We start from the raw sequence: 26654 nt of genomic DNA on the forward strand, positions 1-26654 counted from the left end.
TACAAACTAGTTACACTATACATACATCAGCTAGAAGAAGTTACCTTGTAGAGAGTTCAGCTACAAAAAAACCATTCTGTAAAGAGCTCAGCTGCAAACAAATCACCTATACAGAATTCAGCTACAAACAAATCATCCTGTAGAGAGATCAGTTAGAAGAAGTTACCTTGTAGATAGTTCAGCTACAAACAAATCATCCTGTACAGAGATCAGTTAGAAGAAGTTACCTTGTAGATAGTTCAGCTACAAACAATTCACCCTGTACAGAGCTCAGTTAGAAGAGGTTTCCTTGTAGGGAGTTCAGCTACAAACAAATCACCCTGTAGAGAGATCAGCTAGAAGAAGTTACCTTGTAGATCGTTCAGCTACAAACAATTCACCTTGTAGAGAGATCAGCTAGAAGAAGTTACCTTTTAGAGTGTTCAGTTACAAAGAAATCACCATGGTGAGTTCTGTAATAAATATATGTATTACATATATAAAATGTACATTTACTGATAAAATCAGAAATATTTAAAGTATTCAACATTTGTTTCATCTTTTTCCTCTTCCTGTGGTAAAGAAAAAAAAGATAGGTTTAAAATACCTCAAAGCCGGCCATAGGCCGGCTTTGGAGTATACAAATACAAAAAGAAGTGAAATCTAATCCAAAACAGCCAAGCTGTAAAAAAAGAGTGCGGCCCCCAAAAAGGCTATGGTGAAAAAAGATGTGAAGCGGCACAAAATTCACCTGAATTGTCGTTATTAAAATTTTTTACCATTAACCTACCATCACAGCCATTTCTTGGCCCCCACCTTGGATTTCACATCTTTTTTCACCATAGCATTTTTGGGGGCCGCACTCTTTTTTTAAGCTTGGCTATTTTGGATTAGATTGATATTACAATAATATGTATTGCACTTCACTAATACAGTCATATTTAGTGACACTAAACAGTATTTAAAGTTAGACAGACTTGAGGTTGCTAGTTAAATAGCAAGCTTTGTGCACTGTTAGTCTTGAGTGCTAGAATAAAGTTTTAGCTTATGTGAACTACGTATGCTTTTAAATGGCCTATTATGCTTTTGAGCAATTCTCAAAACTCAAGGCTATACGTATTATGATTGAAATTGTTATGTTCAAGGGCTGAGTGTTGCAGTAGAGGATGCATGCCACTACTTAATTACAGTCTCTTGATGTTATTTCTGTGAAGTGTTTTTCTACCAAGAAACAGTTAATACCATATTTGCTTGGTTAAACATCACATCTTAATTTATTTATTTATTAAAGCTTTACAGCACAAGTGCTGAAGGCCTGTAGGACACCTGGTCCTACAGCCTGCTCAAAGACAATAGATACAAAGACATTAGCTACATAAGGTGTGTTTGAAAAGTTGCAGAAAGGAGAAAAAATCCATGACTGGACCTAGGTAGTCTCGAACCTGCAGCCATTCGATTTACACTCGAACGCTTACAGGAGTCTACCAGGTGGTCAGGATGTTTTCTCCTTGTTATTTTCATGTAATTATACCCATATGAATTCTAGAGAGTGATTCATTAACTCTAAATACCCCAAGTAGAACCAAATGGACACTAGGTAATTTAATACTGTTTAAAATACCTTTAAACCTAGTTAATGTTGAGAACGACAGCAGCACCAGACAATCCACCAAAGAGTGTGACAGCAAATGGGATCGATGGGCACTAATTAGAATAGCTGTGCACTAATAGGAATAGTGACTTTGCGCATGCACACTAACTCGTGATCGAGAAGTAGAAGCTGACGCTAACGCTTGACAACAAAAACATCATGCCGACGAGTTCGCAGTCCAAAACGACGCCATCACGGAAGACGCCAGCACAGAAGAAGACCCGGAACACGGAGACGACTTCGACGGGATCACAGTCGAAAAAGACGCCACCGCAGAAGACGCCAGTACAGAAGAAGAGCCGGAATACGGAGACCACTTCGACTAGCAAAAAGACAATCCCGCAGAAGATGCCCCCAGCTGGAAACAAGGGTACTGCTACCGGTATGAAGAGGAAGCGTACAAATAGTGGCAGTAACCCGAGTCCGAAGAGAACAAAGACGGGGAGTTCTTCGGAAGCACGCCCTTTGACAACAACCGACATTCCGAGCATAGTTGTAGCAGTCGCCGACGCCCACTGGCGCGAGGTACCGGATGCAAGGAAAGGCAGCCGATGCACACGTAGGGATGGTAGCAGCTCTAGAAGAGTGTCTTCGACAGCACGCCATCAGAGCCGAGACGAGTCGCCCAGCAGTGAATCCCAGTCCAGTTCAGAGGAGGAAGACGCAGAGCACAAAGACTTTGGTAAGTAGTTGCACAACATACTGTACAGTCCTCTAGTATACAGTGTACCCTATATAATGACAACCTATATAGCATTCTATATAAAGCACACTAGTAATGTTTTGTGTGGTCTCGTGGTAGCTCTATATAAAGCACACCATATACAGTGGCTAACTATGTAAATGCATTAACAAACTTCGCGGCAAGCTGCAGCACCAATACCTATATTGCACATTATGCTCCCTCGATAAACTGTCTGCATGCAGTCTGCTTTCTCCTACCTCCTTAGCCTTTGATGAGCTTCCTGATAGTGAGCAGATACCTCATGTTAAGGAGTTAGAGGATGACCTTATTAGCATTGACAGCTCCAGCTCAGGGTCTGTCTACTCATCCAAGAAGCTGCACCCACCAGTACTGATCAGCAACGGCATCCCCCTGTCCCCTCAAAGTTGTGAAGCGGGTGGAAGAAGGCCTATTTGTGGAGATGGCAGAACATCATCCCAATTACCTGGAGTCAGTGGACTTCAACTCAGGTGATCAGCCCACAGGATCACACAGGCGACCCCCGGAAGTCTTCGACATTGTGGATTGGATCCAGTGCTTCGGCATATACATGGCCGTAATATCTCGCTGTAAACCAAAACGCATCGCTGACTTGATCGGCTATCAAAACATTATAATTGGGGCTTCTCAGCTCTGCCATGAGAGACAATGTATCCTGTATGACCGCCGCTTTTGCCTCAAAGCATCTGCTTCCCGCACCAAACAGTGGTCTGTAATTGACATCACCATCTGGAACACAGCATTCCCAGACAGGGCAATCAGAAGGCACCAGGCTCAGGGCCCCAACATTCACCCACCTCCCCTCAGCGACCACTTCGCCAAAACCAGCCCCCTCCCAAGAAAATGGCAATCTGCTTAGATTGGAATGATAGCCCCAATGGGTGCACTCGGACAGCTTGCCGTTATGAACACGTGTTACAGATGTGTTCACAGCCCCAAGGAGCAAGATAGGCAGCATAAGGCATCCCAATGCCCAGCTACCCAACCCCAACATGTAAACAAGCAAGCTGAAAGACGACCCCTGATGCCGTAAAGTACTCAATTTACTAATGACTGTGTTTTTTGTTTTTTTTTGTTTGTTTTCCTGGAACTACTCTGCTTACTCGCACAGCACACCACTTTAGGTAGCTATTGTGTTTGTTTCATGGTTTCTTATTAAATTTGAGTATCCACCTAAATATGAAAAAAGCATGAGTGTCGCTGCATCGGCATGAGAATATTACATAGCCAGATTCAATTAGCACAAGCATGCACACATACAATTAGTAGCTACATACACATATATATATATACACACACACGTATATATCGCCATCTTCCCCCTCTGTAGTGATGACAAAGGAGCACATTATTGGAGTCCACACTGAAGACGTGCATTGCAACTATGACAAATAGATTTCAGCGTGGTCATCCCACTTGGGCAGAACTCCAGCCACTGTAAGAGTTCCACCAGGGGCCACAGTAATCTCTACACTGCTGAGGGTAGACAATTGGAAAAGGATGTTGACAGACCACCCAAACAGGCCACTAGTGGATTTCTTCATCACTGGACTAACTGAGGGGTTTCGTATCGGTTTTAGAGATCAATCAACACCACTGAAGTCAGCTAAACGGAATTTAAGTTGTGCACTCCAGCACCCAGACGTAGTGCAGACTTATCTGACTGAGGAAATGGCACTCGGACGTGTAGCTGGCCCTTTTCCAAAATCCGTAGTCCCACAGGCACACGTCAGTCGGTTTGGGGTCATCCCTAAGAACCACCAGCCTAACAAGTGGAGGCCGATAGTCGACCTCTCTCATCCTATCGAGGGAAGTGTTAATGTAGGAATCCCCAAGACGTTGTGTTCCCTGAAGTACATTACGGTAGACTCGGCAATTGAACATATCAAGCAGATTGGCCAGAGCACACTGCTGGCAATAGTAGACATCAAGAGTGCCTTTCGCCTTCTACCGGTTCACCCAGCAGACCGCCATCTCTTAGCTATGAGATGGGATCAGCACATATTTATTGACACCTGCCTACCCTTTGGACTCAGGTCCGCCCCCAAGTTATTCAATATTCTGGCAGATCTACTGTCATGGATACTTGAACAACAGCAGGTCACACCAGTACTCCACTACTTGGATGATTTCCTGACGATGGGCCCCCCGCAGTCCCCCACACGCTCTAATCACCTATCTGAGATCAAGGATATATGCTCTATGCTGGGAATTCCCCTGGCTTTAGAGAAGGTTGAGGGACCTTCAGATTGCTTGACCTTCTTAGGGATTACACTAGACTCCCAAAGCATGCAGGCATGCTTGCCCGATGACAAGTTACAACGAATCCGCCTCCAAGTTGCTTCCGGGTTAACTCAAAAGAAAGTCACTAAAAGAGAGATACTTTAATTGGTGGGCCTCCTACAGCATGCTACTAAGGTAGTATCCCCAGGGAGGACATTCTTATCCAGAATGTACCGCACAGCAGCTCGTCTCAAGCGTCTGTCTTATTATACTCGCATTAACACAGCCTTCCAGTCTGATTTAAGATGGTGGCACCTCTTTGCCTCTTCTTGGAATGGCCGCGGCTTCTTCACTTGTTCTCTCCCTGACCACGAGATACTCACTGATGCATCGGGAACCTGGGGCTGCGGTGCAGTCTTTGGGACTAAGTGGATTCAATTGACGTGGTGCAACGAGTGGTCACGAAGGGACATCATGACTAAGGAGCTTGTCCCAATAGTTTTAAGCTGTGCCGTATGGGGGCTTTTACTATCTGGCTACAGAGTAAAATTCAAGTGCGATAACCGGAGCGTCGTTGATTCTATTAACAAAGGTTCTTCCAAGGAACCAGTTGCCATGCATTTGCTGTGATGTCTCTGGTTCTTCTCTGCTCATTTCGACATCAGAGTAGTTGATTCCCATATCCCTGGAGCAGTAAACATTGCCGCGGACCAGCTCTCAAGAAATAAAGCAATGGAATTTCTTCAGGCAAACCCTCATGTCTCCAGAATCCCTGTGACGATGCCAACACCCCTTTTAAAACTGGTATCACCCCAAAAGCAGGACTGGACTTCACCTTCTTTTCTGCGCCACTTCAAGCGAACCATGAACAGACTGCAGATCCACTCCTAGTGATCTGAATGCACCAGACAAACACCTCACACATAACTCAATGTATATTATAACTGTATACTGCACTTAGCCGCACGGTGTCTTTGTTCCCAAATGTATGATTGCATACTGTTCACTGAGAATGTTAATAATAGAATGTATTAAGTGCACACTGCTTATTGAGAATAAATAATTTTTTTTTAAAAATGCATAAGGGCACACTGTCATGGGGAATGTTTTAGATCACTGCTGGTCATTCACCTATAGGTGGCCACCAGCAGAATACCCACATCCGTGGACTCCTCAGCAAAGCACAAAAGCTCCTGCAAACTGGCTTGTCCAAGTCAAGCAGATCCACCTATATGGCTGGTCAAAGAAGATATCTTCACTTCTGCAAGGCAGTAGGAATTAAGCCACTCCCTGGATCCGAAGGTGCTCTGACGCTGTTTACAACACACCTGGCAGTTTCCAATGTTTCCCATGGAACCATTAAAGTGTATTTATCAGCAGTTAGACACCTGCACATCTGTAAAGGACTGCACGGCCATTTCAGCCAACAACTGACACCCCGGCTTCACCTCATCTTGAGAGGCATTAAAAAGCGTCAGGCTGATGTTCACTCAAGGAGGAAGCGTCTCCCAATCACCACTCAGCTACTCGGAAAAATCAGACATCTCCTGTCTAAACAACCCACCTATGACAACACCACCCTGTGGGCCATGTGCTGTCTTGCCTTCTTCGGCTTACTAAGAGTCAGTGAATTCACAATCCCCTCAAAGGGCTCATACAACCCATCCCGCCACCTCTCACTTCAAGATGTCACAGTTGACAACAGAATCAAACCCCGCCTACTTCAACTGTTTCTCAAGCAGTCAAAAACGGACCCATTCAAACAAGGTGCACAAGTCTACGTCGGTGCCACCGACACAACTATTTGTCCAGTTAAAGCAGTGCTATCTTACCTGGCAAGACGAAACAGTCGCCCAGGCCCTATTTTCATCACCAAGGAAGGAAAAGGCTGGACAAACTCTATGTTCCGCTCAGCTCTCCAAAGCCTTATGGGGAAACTGAAGTTAAACAGGCACCACTATAATACCCATAGTTTTCGTATAGGAGCAGCAACCTCGGCATCACTGGCAAACATCTCAGACACCCACATCCAGATGCTAGGTCGCTGGAAAAGCAATGCCTTCCAGCGATATATCCGGCCTCCACCCACTGAGGTAGCTAAACTCTCCAAGTCAATTGCTACTGGGAATCAGTAGTACAACTAAACTACACAAACAGTTTTCTTTCATTAGTGTATACATACTATGGAGTTACCCAAGTGCAGACTTCAAATTGTACGAATGTACATAATAATCATGTAAATATAATACATGTTATCAGTTGTGGGTGATGCCATACCTCTGCATCTGGATACCAGGCACTCACACAGAAACTTTTGATACTTGGATAAAGGAAACACCTCCTCTCAATGTAGCTACGGAGGGTCTCCTTTTGTGGCTTAAGGGAAGGTACTTGGCACACAGAATGCCTCTGAAAGCCAAATCCCTTCCTGGCCCAAGTATCGAGAATTGTCAGAAGTTTAGGGCCTTAGATATTTGACCTCAAAAAACTAGAAAGAAATAATTTTAAAGAACCAAACATGGCAATCAGGGCAAAGTACATTTACCAAACCACCACCACAAACATCAGTTCGTGGGAGGCGAAGAACTTCTACTGGACTGGCATCTTAGGAGCAAGGGCACACAAGAAAGGTTAGTCAAGTGACCAACATTAAATAATGTTTAAAATACCTTTAAACCTAGTTAATGTTGAGAACGACAGCAGCACCAGACAATCCACCATAAAGTGTGACCGCAAATGGGATCGACGGGCACTAATTAGAATAGCTGTGCACTAATAGGAATAGTGACTTTGCGCATGCGCACTAACACGTGATCGAAAAGTAGAAGCTGACGCTAACACTTGACAACAGAAACATCACCCCCCCCCCCCCCCCCACCCCCCTCCCCCTCTTCATACCTACTGCCATACCTCTGGCTCAGTAGTACCAGAACTGCTATAAATCAATCAATCAATAACAGCAAATAAAGCAATTACAATGTGCTTCTGATATCAGGACCTCACACCTACAATCTGTCATGGGGTACACTGTTACAAATTTATGTTTCCATATACCATTGCTCAATAGGTAATTTTATGCTGTGTATTGCCACATTACTGCAGATGCATATGTGCATATATGTATGGCTAACTTGTGTTGTATTCATTAGCTACAGATTAGGCCACTCAAACAGGAGCATCGATGTGCGACTCCCCAATGGGTCAATGTCAGCTCCTTCAAAGGTGGTATTGATGGGGCCGCTCTCAAGGAGCATCATCAATCACCTTGTCTACAGAGAGCTCCAGCCTAGCATTTGTGCTGTCTCTCAGCCGGAGTGTTGGCCTCATGCTCCTTTGCGAGCATGGGTTAGCTCCACTCAAACAGGAGCGTCGATGTGCGACTCCCCAATGGGTCAATGTCAGCTCCTTCAAGGCAGTGTTGATGGGGCCGCTCTCAGGGAGCACCATCAACCACCTTGTGCACAGAGAGCTCCAGCCTAGCATTTGTGCTGTCTCTCAGCTGGAGTGTTGGCTCCATGCTCCTTCATGAGCATGGATCAGCTCCACACATGTCAGAGGGTGCTGCCACATGGTGGCAATGCTGGTCGTGCCGCTCTGACGCAGAGCTTACCCACAGCTCTAGCTGTACTTGCAGCATCTCCATTCCTGATAGGAGGAATGTGATAGTACTGCGCCCAATTAGGACGGTAGCCATATACTTATAAGTATATTGCCAACGTAGATGTGGCTTAAGGGAAGGTACTTGGCACACAGAATGCCTCTGGATGCCAAATCCCTTCCTGGCCCAAGTATCGAGAATTGTTTCAGAAGTTTAGGGCCTTAGATATTTGACCTCAAAAAACTAGAAAGAAAAAATTTTAAAGAACCAAACATGGCAATCAGGGAAAAGTACATTTACCAAACCACCACCACAAACATTAGTTCGTGGGAGGCGAAGAACTTCTACTGGACTGGCATCTTAGGAGCAAAGGCACACAAGAAAGGTTAGTCAAGTGACCAACATTAATTAAAGCTTTACAGCACAAGTGCTGAAGGCCTGTAGGACACCTGGTCCTACAGCCTGTTTAAAGACATTAGATACAAAGACATTAGCTACATAAGGTGTGTTTGAAAAGTTGCAAAAAAGAGAAAAAATCTATGACTGGACCTAGGTAGCCTCGAGTCTGCAGCCATCCGATTTACACTTGAACGCAATCGTACTAGTACCACAATCAATTTTAAAACTATGGGGTTGAATAAACCCATCTGGGGTGGCTGCTAGCCATGGATGATCTGAAGAGAAAACAAGTCCACATCAACATCATTTTCAAGCATTAAGTAGTGATTGAGTTTGTATACCTGGCTTATTAATTTTTAACAAATGCTACACCACTTAACAAGGAGATACTGTAATTACGTATGACAATATCACACATTTTTCTGATAGGTATCCAGCATTATGTCAGTGCAATAGAATTATTTTATTAAAATGTGTAATGTGCATTCCAAACACCAGCTACATGTAACTGCATTTCATATTTGTGACTGGGTCTGCAAAAATAGGGCATGTGGGCACATGATTTTTGCCTACTTTTTCAAACTTTTATCGCTCATAACGTTTTGTACCATTATGCTATGGCATTGATATTTTCAGCTCGTAGTAAGCATTTAATTGGCATCATGATGCAAGTCACAGAATGGAAATATACATTTCCAGTACTGCGTTATGACCTGTAGAGTGATGGGATGTAGTTTGTGCCCACACGCCCTGTTTTTGCAGGCCCGGTCACATCTGTTTAAACAAGTATACTGGCATAATGGCACAAGCTAGCCCATTTGTATAGCAGCTGCTACATCTGCCTCTAACTACCAACCAGACAAATTCATTTATGTACCAACCAAGGTGACGAAGTCATTTGCATAAACATGCTATACAGTGGTTGCTATTATAACAAAAGATTCATAAGCTTCTTACCTGGATCTTCATCTTGTACTTTCAACCAAGCATACAGATCGTCCTATATTAATAATAAAGAAAATGTCTTTGAAATAATAATAATATATACATTCAAACTTAAAGTATATACAATTCTACAAAAACATTCCTGTATGTGTATACTGCATAAAAACAGCCAAGCTGTGAAATAGGGTGTGGCTTTAAAAAGCCTGGGTGAAAGGTGAAAAGATGTTAAATCAAAGGTGGTGACCAAGAAATGGCTGCAATGATGTTAATGCTAAGAATGCACACAGCCATTATTAAAAAGTTATTGGTATTAACATTGTTGCAGCCATTTCTGACTTAGCTGCCACCTTAAACTTTTTTCACCCATGCATTTCAAGGACAAATCTAGAAATTTTCAGAGGGGGTTTCAGGTTCACTTCAGCCAAACTGCAAGTTGACGACCGAAAAAAAAAGAAAAGGTCACTATGTAGTTTTGAATGCTGTGAAGGTGATTTCAAAGGCAAAAGTATGAAGTTTGCCAATAGAAAAAGCCATAATATAATACAGTATGTATAACTCTTTGTAATTTTTATCACCCAGATGAACCGTAGGGGCATACGCTATTTCAGAGGAGGTTTCTGGAAACCCAGAAACTCCCCTAAAACCGCCCCTGCGTTTAAGGCTGTACTATTCTTTGAGAATCCTGCGATCAGATAATAGTGGTGAGCAGGCTTGTTGTAATTGTAACGGTACAGTAATTGTAATTAATTACTAATCATTACCATTTATTCAAGTAATTACTATTAGAAATTGTAATTAATTACTAATCATTACCAAATTTTGGGTAATTGTAATTGTAATGATTAAATCTGGTATGTAATTACAACAAGCCTGGTGGTGACTATACTTCAAATCAGTTTAAAAGCTATCTGAAGACAGAAGGAGTTAGACATGAGTTCACAGTGCCAAAATCTCCTGAGAATGGTGTTAAATCACACCTTAGTTAAAGCAATAAGGACAATGCCATGTGATGCTAAACTACCACAGCAGTTTTGGGCAGACGCTTTGTCAACTGCTGTCTACTGGAGAAATCAAAGCCCATCCAAAGTTTTGCCAGGAATGATGCTATTTGACGCTTTAACTGCTGAAAAGCCTACTGTCCAGCATTTGCATACATTTGGATGCGTTGCTTATAGTCATGTACCCAATTGCAACAATGAATGATGTAAACTTGATTCAAAAGCCAGGAAGTGTAATTTCCTTGGCTATGGTTACAGGCTGTATGATATGCAAAGCAAAAGGCTATTTTACAGAAGAGATGTTCTGTTTAATGATCAAGGCCATCAACATGAAGAACTAACTACTGCAAGTAAACCATAAGAAAGGAAGTGATATGTATGTGTATCAATTAAATACTACAGTAATGATGAGCATGATGCTGAAAGTGAAGTAGAATCACTTTTGTGACAATCTACAAGGCAAAGACAACCACCTGATTATTATGGAAATCGAGTTTTTGTTGCAAACAGTGATGCTAAAGAACCAACAACTGTTACAGAAGCAATAGCAATTCCAGACAAAGTGGGAAAATGCCATGACAAAGGAAATGGAATCACTACATGGTGATGTGTGGGATTTAGTGGAACTCCTGTAAAGCTGTTGGAAGCAAGTGGGTTTTCAAATTAAAGAACGGTGCTGATGGATTAGTGGAGTGCTACAATGCTCAGCTTGTGGCTCAAGGTTTCTTCCAGAAATTTGGAATTATAATGAAACATTTTGCCCTGTAGTCAGGTTTGAATCAGTCAGAATAGCGAATGACTTAGCAGTACAGCATGACCTGAAACTGCACCAGATGAATGCTTTCTTGAATGGAAACTTATAGGAAGAAGTACAAATGAAACAACCAGAAGGATTTATCATCAAAGGTGTAGAAACTGCATTGCAGTCTTTCCTTTTTAAACTTTTGTAAGATGCTTTTTTAGTGAAAGCCAGCTGGCCAATCATACTTTACCACTATGCTGGTCTTGTACAACCTTTACTCCTTCAAAAAATCATCAGTGTTGGGCTGGTACTTTTAAAAAGTAGTGTATAACTTATTACTCATTACAACCACTGCGATGAAATACGTTAGTTATATATTACTTTAGTTTAAAAGTAACTAATAATATGTTATATCAAGACACACAGTAGTGTGCTGTGCGGCCAAGGAAGCTGGTGACCACACCATGAGTATATTAATAGGAAGAAAGAAAACAGCTTTTCATGCGTGTATAGCTCCATGGCCCCTTCTTTAAAGCACATCAATTTTTGCATTATAGCTGTCCCCCAGGTAGGATACACAACACAGCAAATTTGATTAAATTTGCAACTGCCATTTGCGACATTTGGACTTTCAAAATTTCATTTTAATTTCTTAATTTTTTCTTCTTATGCCGTACGAGGGCTACAGGGGCTTCAATTTATTTTTGCACACTTTGAAAAAATTGCTATAAAATGCAAATGCGTACCTCGATTGCCTCGATCTTTGGCACAAATGAAGAGCGTGTAACGGTGGATTCACGTACCAAGTTTGTTGTGAATCTGAGGAATATTCGAGGAGTTATGAATGTTAATTCACGTAAAAAAGATCAAACTTCTGTTACGGCTACAGGGTAAACCAAGTATAGAAATAACCTGAAAATTGGTGTGTAGATAGGCTGATCATCGTAGCAGTGCCTTTTGATAGTTTGAATAGCAATAGAGTTATAGCAACAAAGTTATAAAGCAAAAACCCAGCAAGTGTAAAATCACAGGATTGAGATATTCTAATAGAGCAGTCACCGTGGGGTAAAAAAGGTGTGCAAAAAGTGTCGAAACAAAAAACTTACCAGAGTTCAAACCAGGGACTTCCATACCTAACACCTGCATCCTTAACCACTGAACCACTGCTACCTTGGCTGATCACCTCACTTAATTTCTGATTTATAAATGAAATTTCTAGTTGAAATCTGCTTATAATCAAATGTTTGTAATTTCATAGGTCTACCAATAGAAGTACTAGATTGTCCTAGAACATTCTATGTATGTTCTATCAGAGGTCCTCAAAAAACATGCACTTTATTAGAGTATTACAATAATATTATCAAATATTGAATTAAATCATCCAATGAAATACACATTTATAGGTCTGTCTCAATAATCATCATTGTATCTACATAGAAAAGAAGAAATGTAAGTAAAAACAAACCTCAAACTCAACCATAGGCTGGTTTTGGGGCCTTATAAAGTACAAAAAGAAGAGAAATCCACACAAAAACAGCCAAACTGTGAACAAATGGTGCAGCCTTAAAAAGCCTGGGTGAAAAAGTTTGTGAAATCAAAGGTGGCAGCCAAGAAATGGCTGCAATGATGTTAATGCTAAAATTTTAATAATGCTATTAGCATTAACATCATTGTAGCCATTTCTTGGTCGCCACCTTTGATTTCACAACTTTTTCACCCAGGCTTTTTAAGGCCGCACCATTAACATCATTACTAGTGCTGTACACCGGTGTCCAATTAACCGGTTATTAACCGGTGTTGTCTAGGTCAGCCAATAACCGGTGAAGAAACCTTTAAACCGGTTATTGCCCACCCACTTAGTAAACCATAAAATACCCCTGCTGATAAGTGTTAACATCATAACATAGCCTCAAAGAATGTGATTGTAATAACTGTTACTGCTAGACAAGATGTTGATGGTCACTTTGGTACCACCCTAAACCTTCCAGCAGGCTTGTTGACTCGCATTATGTCTGCCAATATACAAACAAACCAATTAACCGGTTATTGCCAATTATTGGTAGGCAATTAACCGGTGACAAAAATTTTGTAGGTGTACAGCACTAATCATTACAGCCATTTCTTGGCCACCATCTTTGATTTCACAACTTTTTTCACCCAGGCTTTTTAAGGCCACACCATTTTTTCACAGCTTGGCTGTTTTTGTGTGGATTACATATTACACAATGTATAAAGGTACTTCGTTAGGTAATAATATTACAGTAATGAGCTACTTAAGTAACATGTTAATGCTTTGTTAGTTAATAATATTACAGTAATGAGCTACTTAAGTAACACATTAGTAATGTGCTAGTCCTTTGTTTCATGCAGCTGACCTGAAATTGTTCAGCAAGGGCTTGTTTGACTTCCAGCATTCACCTGCCCTCTTTAGCTGCCAACAAAACATCATCCACATATGCTACAATTATAAATGTATCTTCTTCTGAAACCGCATAGAGGCATGGATCACTTGCTGTTTGTGAAAAACCCATCTTTCTCAGTTGGCCATCAAGTGCAGAATTCCAGCATCATGGAGATTTCTTCAAGCCATAAACACTTTGCTTCAGCCTGCAGACTACATGCTCTTGACCTGTTGATGCCAGTACAAAGCTTACAAACGTTGAAGAACATGATGAATAATTTGATCAAATCTTATATCAGTCAGCCATTGGTAGCCTTCTGTATCTTTCAACAAGGACATGGCCTGACATAGCATATGCAGTAGGCACTGTAGCAAAGTTTTGTGCTAAGCCAACCAATCAACATTGGAAATCAGTACAATGTGATGTTTGAAAGGCACACTGAACTATATGGTTTATTATGTAGTAAACATAGTGATAATAATCTTGTTGGATTCTCATGTGCTGACTAGGCAGGGGATTTCAATGATCGCAAGTCTACATGTTTTCTAATAAATAGAACTGCTGTCAGTTGGAGCTACTTAAGTAAGAAGCAATCTTGTGTAGCCTTGTCTACTGCAGAAACAAAATATATAGCTCTGGCAACTGCAACATAAGAGGTAGTCTGGATGAGGCAATTATGACTACAGACCTGATGTGAGAATCTACAGATGCAACTGTAATCTTTAAAGACAATCGACCAGCCATATCTAGGACCAAGAACCCAGCATATCGATATCAAGTACCACTTTATTCGAGAACAGATCAAGAATGGCACTGTACAGCTTAAATATTGTGGAGATGATTGCTGACATGCTCACTAAAGGGTTTTGTCTTCAGAAACTGAGCCTTGAGAACTGAGAAATGACATGATGACTACATAGTTTGACTGCAAGTGAGAAGGAGTATTATGCATACACCATACCTACATGTATGTAAGTAATGTGCTGACATTGTAAAGAATCTGCCGAAATCCGGCACTGTAATTATTTATTGACACCTTTAGATTCCTGGTGTGTACAGAAGACCATTTGGTCTTGGCACTATGGTTTCATAATATCAAGTTTATAACAAATGTGAAACGATAATTGTTCCCCTTTTGGCAACCAACAGTGCTCATGTTCCTTTGTATTATCACATAATATCAATACATCGATAGTATAGATATAACAAGATGGTGTTATTACAAGTATTTTAAAAAAAATTGGAATTTTCAACTACCATAGCACATCGATAAAAGTACTGAAACAAGCTGGAGTAGTGCATGATATTAAATCACAGTAAAACAACAAGAAGTGTTATATCCCTACTGTGCTCAAGATACCATAATAGAAATGCACAGTAGGGATACAACACTTCTTATTGTTTTACTGTGATTTAATATCGTGCACTACTCCAAATTGTTTCAGTACTTTTTATCGATGTGCTATGGTCCCTACTCTAGTTGAAAATTCCAATTTTTTTGAAATACTTGTACTTCAGTATAATGCATACTATACTATTGCATAATATAAGATTTCAGTTTATTTACTACATTACCTGAAATAGCTCATATCTAATATAATTCCCACACTATACTGGCACGTTGAACTTCCGGTATAGTTCCAAGACTGTTTCATTTTCTGCCGTAAAGCCCCTCTTGCAGCGTCCTTTTTAGGCGGTATGTTAACGAAATGACAAGATTCGCTATGCCATGTAGCACCATGTGTTCTAACTCCTCTCCATGTGCCTTTTTCTTGTAATGCATGTGCAATGTTATTCTCCAATTACTGCCAACCCTTCTCACATGTGTGCCTGCCCAATCTTCCCCCTAGTCATGGTGGAGCTTTGGGATAGTCACTATCATCATACACACACGCATGCTTGACTGCAACATTAACCTAGTTTAACTTGTTAAACTCCATATAATAATTTATGATGAAATCATTGCTTAATAAAGAGAAACAATAAAATATAATTATAAAAAATATATAATAAAATAAAAAATATAATAAAATTTAATTGTCTCTGACTAGAATTACAGTTATGCAGCTGCAACAACAAAGGGTATATCAGAACATCACAACAGGTAGTTGTGAAGCCTTACAAGTTTGGTATCACTTGCCAAACGCTGTTTTTCAAGTTATACATCACCTTGCATGCTATAAAGCAATTCCTCACAACACAACAAACTACTCACTTCGAAACTATACTTGTATTGACGTGGATGGATGATGTCTTGAATGCCAGGATGGTTGTAACACAAAATTCTAAAGTGTCGTAGATGGTGCTATACCCTTTTACAAGACAAATTTTCATCATCTAACCACCACAAAACATCTTTTCATCAAAAAAACCGATGCCAAATTCAGGATCAGCGTATCTACTTTACATAAGAACACCTCTTTCAGCCTTACAGGTAACAGAAATTCGCAGAAAACTCAATAACATTTGACTGTAAGTGGTGCCGTGCAATCCCATTTTTCCCCATATATACTATCTAATCCAAAACAGCCAAGCTGTAAAAAAAAGTGCGGCCCCCAAAAAGGCTATGGTGAAAACAGATGTGAAATCCAAGGTGGGGGCCAAGAAATGGCTGTGATGGTAGGTTAATGGTAAAAATTTTAATAACAATTCAGGTGAATTTGGTGCCGCTTGGTCTTGGCACAAAATTCACCTGAATTGTCGTTATTAAAATTTTTACCATTAACCTACCATCACAGCGATTTCTTGGCCGCCACCTTGGATTTCACATCCTTTTTCACCATAGCCTTTTTGAGGGCCGCACGCTTTTTTTACAGCTTGGCTGTTTTGGATTAGATTTCACTTCTTTTTATATTTGTATACCCCAAAGCCGGCCTATGGCCAGCTTGGGGCTTTTTTAACCTATCTTTTTTTTCTTTTCCACAGGAAGAAGAAAAGATGAAGCAGATGAATACTTTAAATATTTCTGATTTTATAAATAAATGTACAAATTATATATATAATACATATATTCATTACAGAACTCTACCTGGTGGTTCTTTGTAACTGAACACTCTACAAGGTGAGTCCTTCTAGCTGATCTGTCTACAGGGTGAACTGTTTGTAGCTGAACTATCTACAAGGTAACTTCTTCTAGCTGATGTCTCTACAGGGTCACTAGTTAGTAGCTGAACTCTCTTCAAGGTAACTTCTTCTAGCTGATCTCTCTACAGGGTGAATTGTTTGCAGCTGAATTCTCTACATTGTGGTTTCTTTGTAGCTGAACTCTCTACAAGGTAACTTCTTCTAGCTGATGTCTCTACAGGGTCACCTGTTTGTAGAAATTCTTTGTAGCTGAACTCTCTACATGGTAACTTCTTCTAGCTGATCTCTGTACAGGGTGAATTGTTTGTAGCTGAACTCTCTACAGGTGATTTGTTTGCAGATGAACTCTATACATGATGGTGTCTTTGTAGCTGAACTCTTTACAAGACAATTTCTTCTAGCTCATCTCTCTACAGGTAGATTTGTTTGTAGCTGAACTCTCTACATGTTGGTTTCTTTGTAGCTGAACTTTCTACAAGGTGACTTCTTTTAGCTGAACTATCTCTTTCCGTAGTTGAACTCCCTACAAGGTAACTTCTTCTAACTGATCTCTCTACAGGGTGAATTGTTTGTAGCTGAACTCTCTACAGGGTGATTTGTTTGTAGCTGATCTCTATACAAGTTACTTGTTTCTAGCTGATCTCTTGAATTCTCTTCAGGGTGACTGCTCTATTAGGATGACTGCTCTATTAGAGTATCTCGATCTTGCACTTGCTACACCAAGTTGGATTTCGTGTTATAACTCCGTGGCTTTAAGTATGATTCTTTTACACCATTGAAGAGCCTTTCTTAGATGATTACTCCATCTGTACAGCAATTTTCAAAGCATTACTCCAAGCGGTTGCGTGGCAAGTAGTCATTTTTTATTACTGAGCTAATCTTGATTGCATAATTGTTATACACTGTTGGCTTTTTTGTTGTATCTTCCTGGTTTTTAGCTCGATTTCTTTCAAACCACAAAAGGTTTGAGGTTCAATAGTTAACCTATTCACCCACCGATTGTCAGCTTCTTTCCATAAGCAGTTTACCCTGTAGGCGTGACAACATATTGGTGTTATTTTTCGTGAATAGCCGCTAATACCTCTTTGCCTGTTTACCGTATTCCAGCCAAAATTGGTACCAAGATGCGCCTTTATACCCCCTTTCTGTGTGCCAAATTTCAAGGCAATCGGATATGGTGTTCGCGTTTTATAGCAGTTTTTGCAAGTGTGCAAAAAGAGGAAGAAAAATAAGAAGGAAAAAAGACGAAGAAACTAAGCCAATTTTTGAAGTCGCATATCTCGGGAACACTTGAAGTTATTTCGCTCAAATTTGGTATTTGGAGTACTGAAGTCGGAGGGAGTGTCCACAGCAAAAATCGTCTTGTTTCATCAAGGCAGCACAGAGCTACGGAGGTGTGAAAATTGCATTTTTGTTCTTCCTGTCAATATACAGTACTCACGGGTGTTGCGCGCTGGCCACTTGGGCTGAACGACACACTACCATGTGTCTTTATTTTATTATGGGCTCCCATTGGGGAATTTTATTTCTCAAACTTTGATTTCACGTATTTCAATAAATACTGGATGAAATTTAATTCGGTAAAGTGCATTACAAAATACGAAGCATTGGCTACTACATATTAGAACAGCAGCTCGTGAAACACTTGTTGAAGGGGTGTAATTTGATTAGCAAATATATGAAAAACGGTAGGTTGAAAATCTCTATATGAATTGTGAAGTTGGCTACAAAGACATGAGAGTGTTCACTCGTAGCTTTGATCTTACTGCTACAGGCCTGAGCCTAGCACCTTCCTCTACACAAAGAAATCTTGTGGTTTATGAACTAATTACATGTGGTGCCACATGTCTGCAGTGTTTTGTGTAAGTTACAGCTGGTGACCACAGCTTGCATTATGTAGTGTCTGTTCTTAAATAGCATGATACTACTAGATTGTTGGATATTTATTTGTCAGGATTCCATGTCTCTTGGCAGTTAGCTACTTAGCTGAGCATACATAACATCTTGGTGTGTTTTCATTAGTTGTTATTCCTGGATTCCCATTTCTTTTAGAATCACAAAATTTCTATTGCTATTTCCATCTTAAACATGCATTTTCAAATAATTTTATTAGTATGTCAGTGGATTTGTTTTAGTGCTTTCTTCAAAGTTTAGCCATATTAAAAATGAATAATGACCGTCCACTCGCATCAGTTTAAGAAATGTTTGAAATGGGGATCTAGGAAACAACTTGGTTTGGCCCTTATACTATTAATACTACTTAGGATGCCAGTATAATGATGACAACTGAGAATGCCAAGACTATAATTTCACATGCATGTATCATGACAATAGCTATACATAGCTATAGGCATGCATGTGTGGTATCTGCCTTAGTGCTTTTTACAAGTCAGAGTGTCGTCTTTAGCTACGTATGTAGGTCTATATTACAAGAATAATAAAATCTGTCACTCTGAATGGTTAATCTTTTACTCTGATAAATCTCTGTTGGCTATACCAAGATATCTAACAAGTTAATCCATATTGGATTTAGAAAAAAGTACATAAAACTAGATGAATAATATGAAATGAAGATTTCAAATGGGGAATAGGGATCACTGAAAAAAGCCACAAAACAAGAAGGGAACACTGGGGTGGTAATGTAAACCACAAATCCCTATTTTGACTTAACTAATGTAGCAAAATATTGCCATGACAGAGTCAAAATAGGGATTTGTGGTTTACATTACCACCCCAGCGATCCCTTCTTGTTTTGTGGTTTTATTCAGCAATTCCTATTCCCCATTTAAAAGTTTCAATTTTTTATTCATCTATGTTATAAGGTTTCAAATAGCCAGGACACCTATTATCCATTTGAACAGCACCACAGGTATGTAGGTTTTTGCAAATTAACACAAAAATATGGGAAACTAAGTATACATTGCAAAAAACAGAGTGTTAAAGTATATTTTTGAAATAAATTAGCAAAGTCAATTGATACATGGATTATAAACAGTTCTATTCTCTTGGTTATTCAAACAATAGATTACAACATTAACAGATACCCACCATATCTCCAAGTTCAGATGGTACAGCTAATTTCATGTCACCAATGTGAAGGCTTAAAATGTTAAAAGCAGCAAACTTAGCCAAGTCATTTCCACTGATTGAGCATTGTAACAAATAGGATGATAAAGCATTTGAGATTTCATAAATAATTTCAATGCATCCTTCTTTAATGCCCTTAAAACAAAGTGAATATTTTTCTAAATTAAATTTTGCTGATATTACTTCTTTGACTTTATCTTCAATTGCTTTTGTATATTCTTTTTCTCCAACTTTTATTCTTAAAAGTGGCTTAAACCCTTCTTCATCATATTCTTTACACTGAAGCACAAGCTCAATCCCTTCAAGCAAAGAAGTATCAACTGTTGATAAAAAGTCATCAAAAATCTTTTTGGCTTCTTTGCATTCTGCTATATCAATTACAAAAATCAACATATCATAATCACGAATGGTCCAATAACCTCTAAGTATTTTCCACAACTCCTCTATAGTTGTAACCTTTTCAAAGACATCTTCATCAAACAATGGTACCTTCTTGTCTTTCACAGCAGACATGGCACAAAGTTGTTCCACCAAAGAATGAACACATATATTATTGCGACACAGTGCCTCTTTGATTTTTCCAGTTACTTTAGCAAATTCTAAATCAAGTTTTTCAAAATTTAGTTTCCTTTTCGTAATTTCCTGTTCATCAAGACTCATTGATTGTGTACCAGTTTTTTCACCATCAGAGAATGGCATTTCTGCTTTAATACTATCATTATCGTCACTTCCTAATAACATCAAATCAATGTATAGATTTGTAATTAATCACTGCACTGCAACATATCATACAGTACAATAGTACTGTCGTACTGTATAGTAGGGGCCACAGAGGAGTGGGTGTGGCCAATGAAAAAACATCATTCAAAACCCAGCCTCACTTTTCCCTGACGATGATGAAGCAGTATTGGTAAGGTTGAATTAAACCCAAACAAGCTGTCAGATCAACCTGAAATGCTTTGAACAAGTTGCTACGGAATTTAAAAAGATTATTTAACTGAATTTGTAGTGACTGACTGAATAACTGACTGATGCCTTCAGACAAGTGTAGCTTGATAACAATTACGGCTACAGGCTTGAGTTTTCACTATTCGGTGTTGTTTCAGTCCGAGAGGTGCCTTTTGGCATACCGCAGTACATACAATGCATTCTTCATGAACTTACCAGTGTCCTACTTTGTGTTTCATTCACCTTGGCTGACAGCAAAAAGCAATGATTTGGCAATAGCATGTGATGGCTCCCCTTTGTAACAGAAATTGTCTGTATTGTTTATAGTGGCTACTTTGATTGCAGAGGTACTTTTCGATCAGTTCTTGATTTGTACTGCTGTGTAATGGGTTGAACATAGCTGACAACAAAGTGTAATAATGGATACTTTACTTTTCAGACCATAATTGATTTAATACAGTATGCGTGGGTTCACCATTCATAATAATATTATTTTACAAAAAGTTAAAAAAACAAGTACACAAAAAAAAATCGAAATTTTCAACTAGAAACTACAGTAAGGACCACGGTACATCGATAAAAAGTACTGAACTAGCTGGAGTAGTGCATGATATTAAATCACAGTAAAACAATAAGAAGCGTTATCCAGTTTGTATTAGTACTTTTTGTGCTATGGTCTCTACTCTAGTTGAAAATTCCTTGTGTACTTGTGCAGATATTGGAAGAACATTGTACATGTGTAGCTATACGTAAAATCCACAGTCATTCCACAAGTACACAGAAAAATTTAGACTTTTCAACTAGAGCAGAGACCACAGCACATCAATTAAAAGTACTGAAACAATTTGGAGTAGTGCACGATATAAATCACAGTAAAACAATAAGAAGTGTTATATACTGTGTATTTCCATTCTGGTATCTTGAGTACAGTAGGGATATAACACTTCTTATTGTTTTACTGTGATTTAATATTATGCACTACTCCAGCTTGTTTCAGTACTTTTTATCGATGTGCTATGGTTCCTACTCTTGTTGAAAATTCCAAATTTTTGTCTGTGTAACTTTTTTTTGTTAAATAATTATTATGACCACGAATACCACATCTGAAATGGCGCTGCACGCCCCAGCTATATCAATTATCGTCTGAAAAGTGAAGCATCCATTATGCTTCATTGCCAGCTATGTTCAACCCATTTCACAGCAGTACAAATCAAGAACTGTTTGAAAAGCACCTCTGCAATCAAAATAGCCACTATAAAAAATACACATGATTTCCATTATGAAGGAAAGCCATTATGTTCTACCACCAAATCGACAATTTTTGCTGTCACAAAGATAAATGGGACACAAAGGAGGACACTGTTACATAAGTCCATGAAGAATGCATTGTACGTACTGAGGTAAGGCACCTCTCAGGCTGAAGCGATGTCGAGCAGTCAAAAATCAAGCTGGTAGCCTCAGCCATTATCAAGTTACATTTGTCTGAAGGCATTAGTGAGTTACCTACTCAGTCAGCCAGTCAGTTACTTACTCGGTCAGTCAGCCAGTTACTCAGTCAGTAGAATATTCTGTTAACTAATTTATTTTTTTTAATTCCGTAGCAACTTGTTGGAAGTGTTTCAGGTCGATCTGAAGGCTTGTTGGGGCTTAGTTTTACCTAACCAATACTTCCTCATCATTGTCAGGGAAAATTGAGGCTGGTGTTTGGGTGAAGTTATTTCGTGGGCCATGCCTACTCCCTTGTGGTCCCTATTATACACTATTATTGTACTGTATGATAAACTACCTAGAGTAAATTTGTTCACAAAGGACATTTTATGTACGACCACATACTGTAGGTACATTTTAATGTCAAGATTCACATCAATATGCATCATACAATAAGGTGTGAGTGTGGCCCATGAAAAAACATTGCCCAAAATCCAGTCTCACTTTCCTTGATGACGATGAAGCAGTATTTGTTAGGTAAAGCCAAGTGCAAGCAAGCCTTCAGATTAACCCAAAATGCTTTCAACAAGTTGCTACTGAATTTTAAAAATGTTTTTAAAATGTGACCCACTAAGCGAAAATCTGACTAGTTTGCATAATTCTGTTTTTGAGAAAAAACCGCACTGAAATACATTGAATAAAAATGCGTACTACAAAAATAATTTACATGCATTTTAATTGCTTTAGTAAACAGTGAAACAAGGCTTGAATCAAGATAACTAAGTAACCATCAGATTTGCCTGTTAATAGTGAGTATGGATATCTTTGTTTTGTTTCAGTGCCATAAAGCAAACATGAGTTATGGGCATCAGTCTACTTTTGCAGTAAAATATTATGTAAACATTGCCATTTCAAAGTTAAAACAGCTTATTTGCTTAAATGCATGAGTGAATGTAGGGTAAAAACCATACCTTGCCGAATGCCCCAATTCATTGTGAAGGAAATGAGCTAAGTCCCATCTCCATAGCTTGCTAAACGAGCACCTGTAATTTTTTCCATATAGTTACTGTACAAATCGATTGTTTTTGCAATTCCTGTAACAACTCCACAACTATTCATCAGAGAAGGCTGAAATTTTGACAGCTCATTGGTTTTTCCCTGTGGATAACAAAGAAGTTTGATAAAATGCAACTTGTCGGGTATTTACTCAGTGAGTCACAAGCAGATTTTTTCTGCTGACTGACTCAATAACTGACTGACTGACAGACAGATGCCTTCAGACAAGCATAACTCAATAACAGCTAAGGCTATCAGCTTGATTTTTTCCCTGTTCAACGTCGCTTCAGCCAGACACGTGCCTTTTGGCATATCGCAATACGTGCAATGCATTCTTCATGAACTTACCAGCATCCTCCTTAGTGTCCTATTCATCTTGGCTGACAGCAAAAGGTGTCGACTTAGTAACAAAAGTCATCCACACTTTTCATAGTGGCTACTTTAATTGCAGAGGTGCTTTTCAAACAGTTCTTGATTGGTAAAGCTATGTAACATGTTGAACATAGCTGACAACAAAGTGTAATGGATACTTCACTTTTCAGACAATAATTGGTACCTGGGGCGTGCAGCACCATTTCTTTCTTCTGATGTGGTTGATGTGAATTCACCAGTTATAATTTCATTTTACATAACAATCAAGTACACAAAAAATTGGAGTTTTTGACTAGAGTAGGGAACACTACGATAAAAAGTAGCTGGAGTAGTGTACGATATTAAATCACGTATAACAATAAAAAGTGTTATATCCCTCATGTGCTCAAGATACCATAACGACATAGGGATATAACACTTTTTTTTTACTGTGATTTAATATTGTGCACTACTCCAACTTGTTTCAGTACTTTTATTGATGTACTATGGTCCCTACTCTAGTTGAAAACTCCAATTTTTTTGTGTACGTACCCAGCTTAGGAAATAAACCTGTAGCCTACTGTATAGATATGATACAAGAAAAATTTCATCATCAATAGGTAATAAAAAAAAAATCTAGGAACAAAAATTCAATTGAAGTAGCTACATAGCCACTATATAAAAAATTCAATCTTCAATAGTGATAACAAGTTGTAACAAGTACAGCCAATTGCAATGACTCTCTTCTGGTATTTTAAATGGAAAGGGACTAAGGAATAGATCAAAGGAGTTTTGATTTACATAGAATTAACCAAAGATTAATTTGAAATATCACAAAAGTGATAAAATAAGCTGTAAACACAATCAAAACTAGGCCAAACTAACTGAGAGTATAAAATGTTAGGTATAAATTCTTTCTGCTATACTTCAATTATCCATTTGTCATTCAGGTAAACAGCAAATCTCCAATTAATTTTACAATTAATTGGATATTTTGCTAACGGAGAATATGAGACTTGAACTCATACCAGAGGCTTTGAAGGCCTATAGTCTACATTAACCTAATTCTCCCCTCCCCCCTCTACATACTCGGCAACTGATTTAATAAATTTGCCAAATTTAGTTTAATTTTATAATCTTTATACCAGCTGTTCACATGAGTGACTGCTCAAATTTATTAGAATCATGCTGTAAAAAGCAATGTGAGTTTAAAGCAGTGTTTGGCTTCAGAATTTATTTGAATTTATTCTAAACATATTTGGCGATGGATGAGTAACAGAGTTAAGAAAGATTAGCTAAACTAAAGATTTTTTGGGGTATTGTTTTGTCACTAATAGGTACACTCCAAAATTACATCATTGTCATAGCAACAACTTTCTACCATTTCATTGGGGCCAGCTTCTGTGGCTTTGAAACCCCAAAGTTGTGTAGTATCAGTACCACACAATTATTGCATGCCTGAGTGCACAAAGAAAGGTTATAGGACAGTTACTATTGACGGAAGGAAAGCAAAGTATCCTTTCACAACTTCCCAGATTAAACAAAGCGTGACATGAGACAGCGGTAATTCGCCGCGATATTGGTTAGGCATTGCTACTAAGAATATAACTAACTAGCTATAAATTAACATGTTGGTTGCTGGGGGCCACCCCCGGGAATAGTGGCAACCGCCACCATTTATAGAGGATTAAATTACACATATGTGCTCATATATATAATACATTTATTAACCTAGCTATCCACCCTTCCACCGCACCAAGCTCTGCATTGCCTACTCTTTTTCCTAATGCTAATCACATAACATTTTCCCACAAAGCCAGTAGTGTACGTGACAATACACAAGTTCAACAATCATGCAACAAGAATACAATGATACCATAATAGCAAGTAAGATTATATCTACATGAGATCATGCATGACATGACAACATATAGATCATATAATATCTGATCTAGAGAGGATGAGTTTGGATGAATAACGGGCAACTGAGGAAATCATAGGGCGGGCAGTAAGTTCTTCCATAAATAGGGTAGATGAATGAACATAGCATTTGCAAGTGATGATAGCAAACCACTAAGACATATCAAACTGCAGCAATCGATCACCAGCAACCAAAATGACAGACCAAGCTATGTCATGAACATTAACATTGGCATCAATTGATAACGCATTACAGCTACATAACTAGCACCTAATTCACTCAAATTTCTCCAAATTCCTCCAAATTTCCCCAGTTGCCCGCATATAACACATCCCGATGGTATATAGAAAATTACAACAATACCAAATGAGAATACAAGTGAACCTGTATGTGTACCAATAGCAGTAAGCATCTTACTAAGCAGAGTTTTGCAGCACCAGCAGGGACTAATGCCTGAGAACCTGTGAGTACCAAGGAGTGTGTAGATATGGCATAAGTATAAAGGAGTGTGTACATGACATGAATGCAATGTATGCAGTAGGCCTGCCAATTGATTGTATGCGAGTGTCAACTACCTGTATGCAGCAACAAATGTATGCAAGCACATATTAGTGAGCATTAAGTGGCTTTGCAAATACTGATATGCATTTTTGCAAGCATGTAAGCAGAACATAAATGTAAAAGCCCATAAGCAGCAGCAACGGTTGTATTCCAAGTCTGAATACAGCCAAGTACTATACATACAAACATTGGTAAGCATGAGTAAACTTGCAATTAGAGCTAAAGAGGTTACTTATGTAGTGTAAAAGCCTGCAATAATTATAGACATGTAGCAGTTTATATTGTATGCAGATGCTTTCAAGTTTAAAGTACAAGAGTACTCTTGTGCACGCAGACACTATGTACTGACGAAGGAAAGTGCAACTAAGGATTGGAAGTATGTACCCCCAAAACAAGCTGGTAAATGTTGATATACACACCCAGCCTCCTAACTGCATGCAGCCACCAATGAACATGCATACACCCGAGTATGGAGCATGCCTGCGAAAGCAACAGCCATTGAGCTATATAGGTATGCAACAGTTGGTGTATACTGGAGGTATTACAAGTTACATTGG

General features: G+C 39.2%; 1 protein-coding gene across 1 annotated transcript; it reads left to right on the forward strand.

The window, feature by feature from the left end:
- Positions 1–5809: 5809 nt before the first annotated feature.
- Positions 5810–6712, forward strand: LOC136264738 (uncharacterized). Its single transcript, XM_066059513.1, has one exon. It carries the CDS (start codon positions 5810–5812, stop codon positions 6710–6712), a length of 903 nt encoding a protein of 300 aa, XP_065915585.1.
- Positions 6713–26654: the final 19942 nt, after the last annotated feature.

Source organism: Dysidea avara, chromosome 8 (genome assembly GCF_963678975.1).
Source record: "Dysidea avara chromosome 8, odDysAvar1.4, whole genome shotgun sequence".
NCBI lineage: Eukaryota > Metazoa > Porifera > Demospongiae > Dictyoceratida > Dysideidae > Dysidea > Dysidea avara.

What these genes read in the sequence shown, in the direction of transcription:
- LOC136264738 (XM_066059513.1), top strand. Translation starts at nt 5,810, where the DNA reads ATGGCTGGTCAAAGAAGATATCTTCACTTCTGCAAGGCAGTAGGAATT.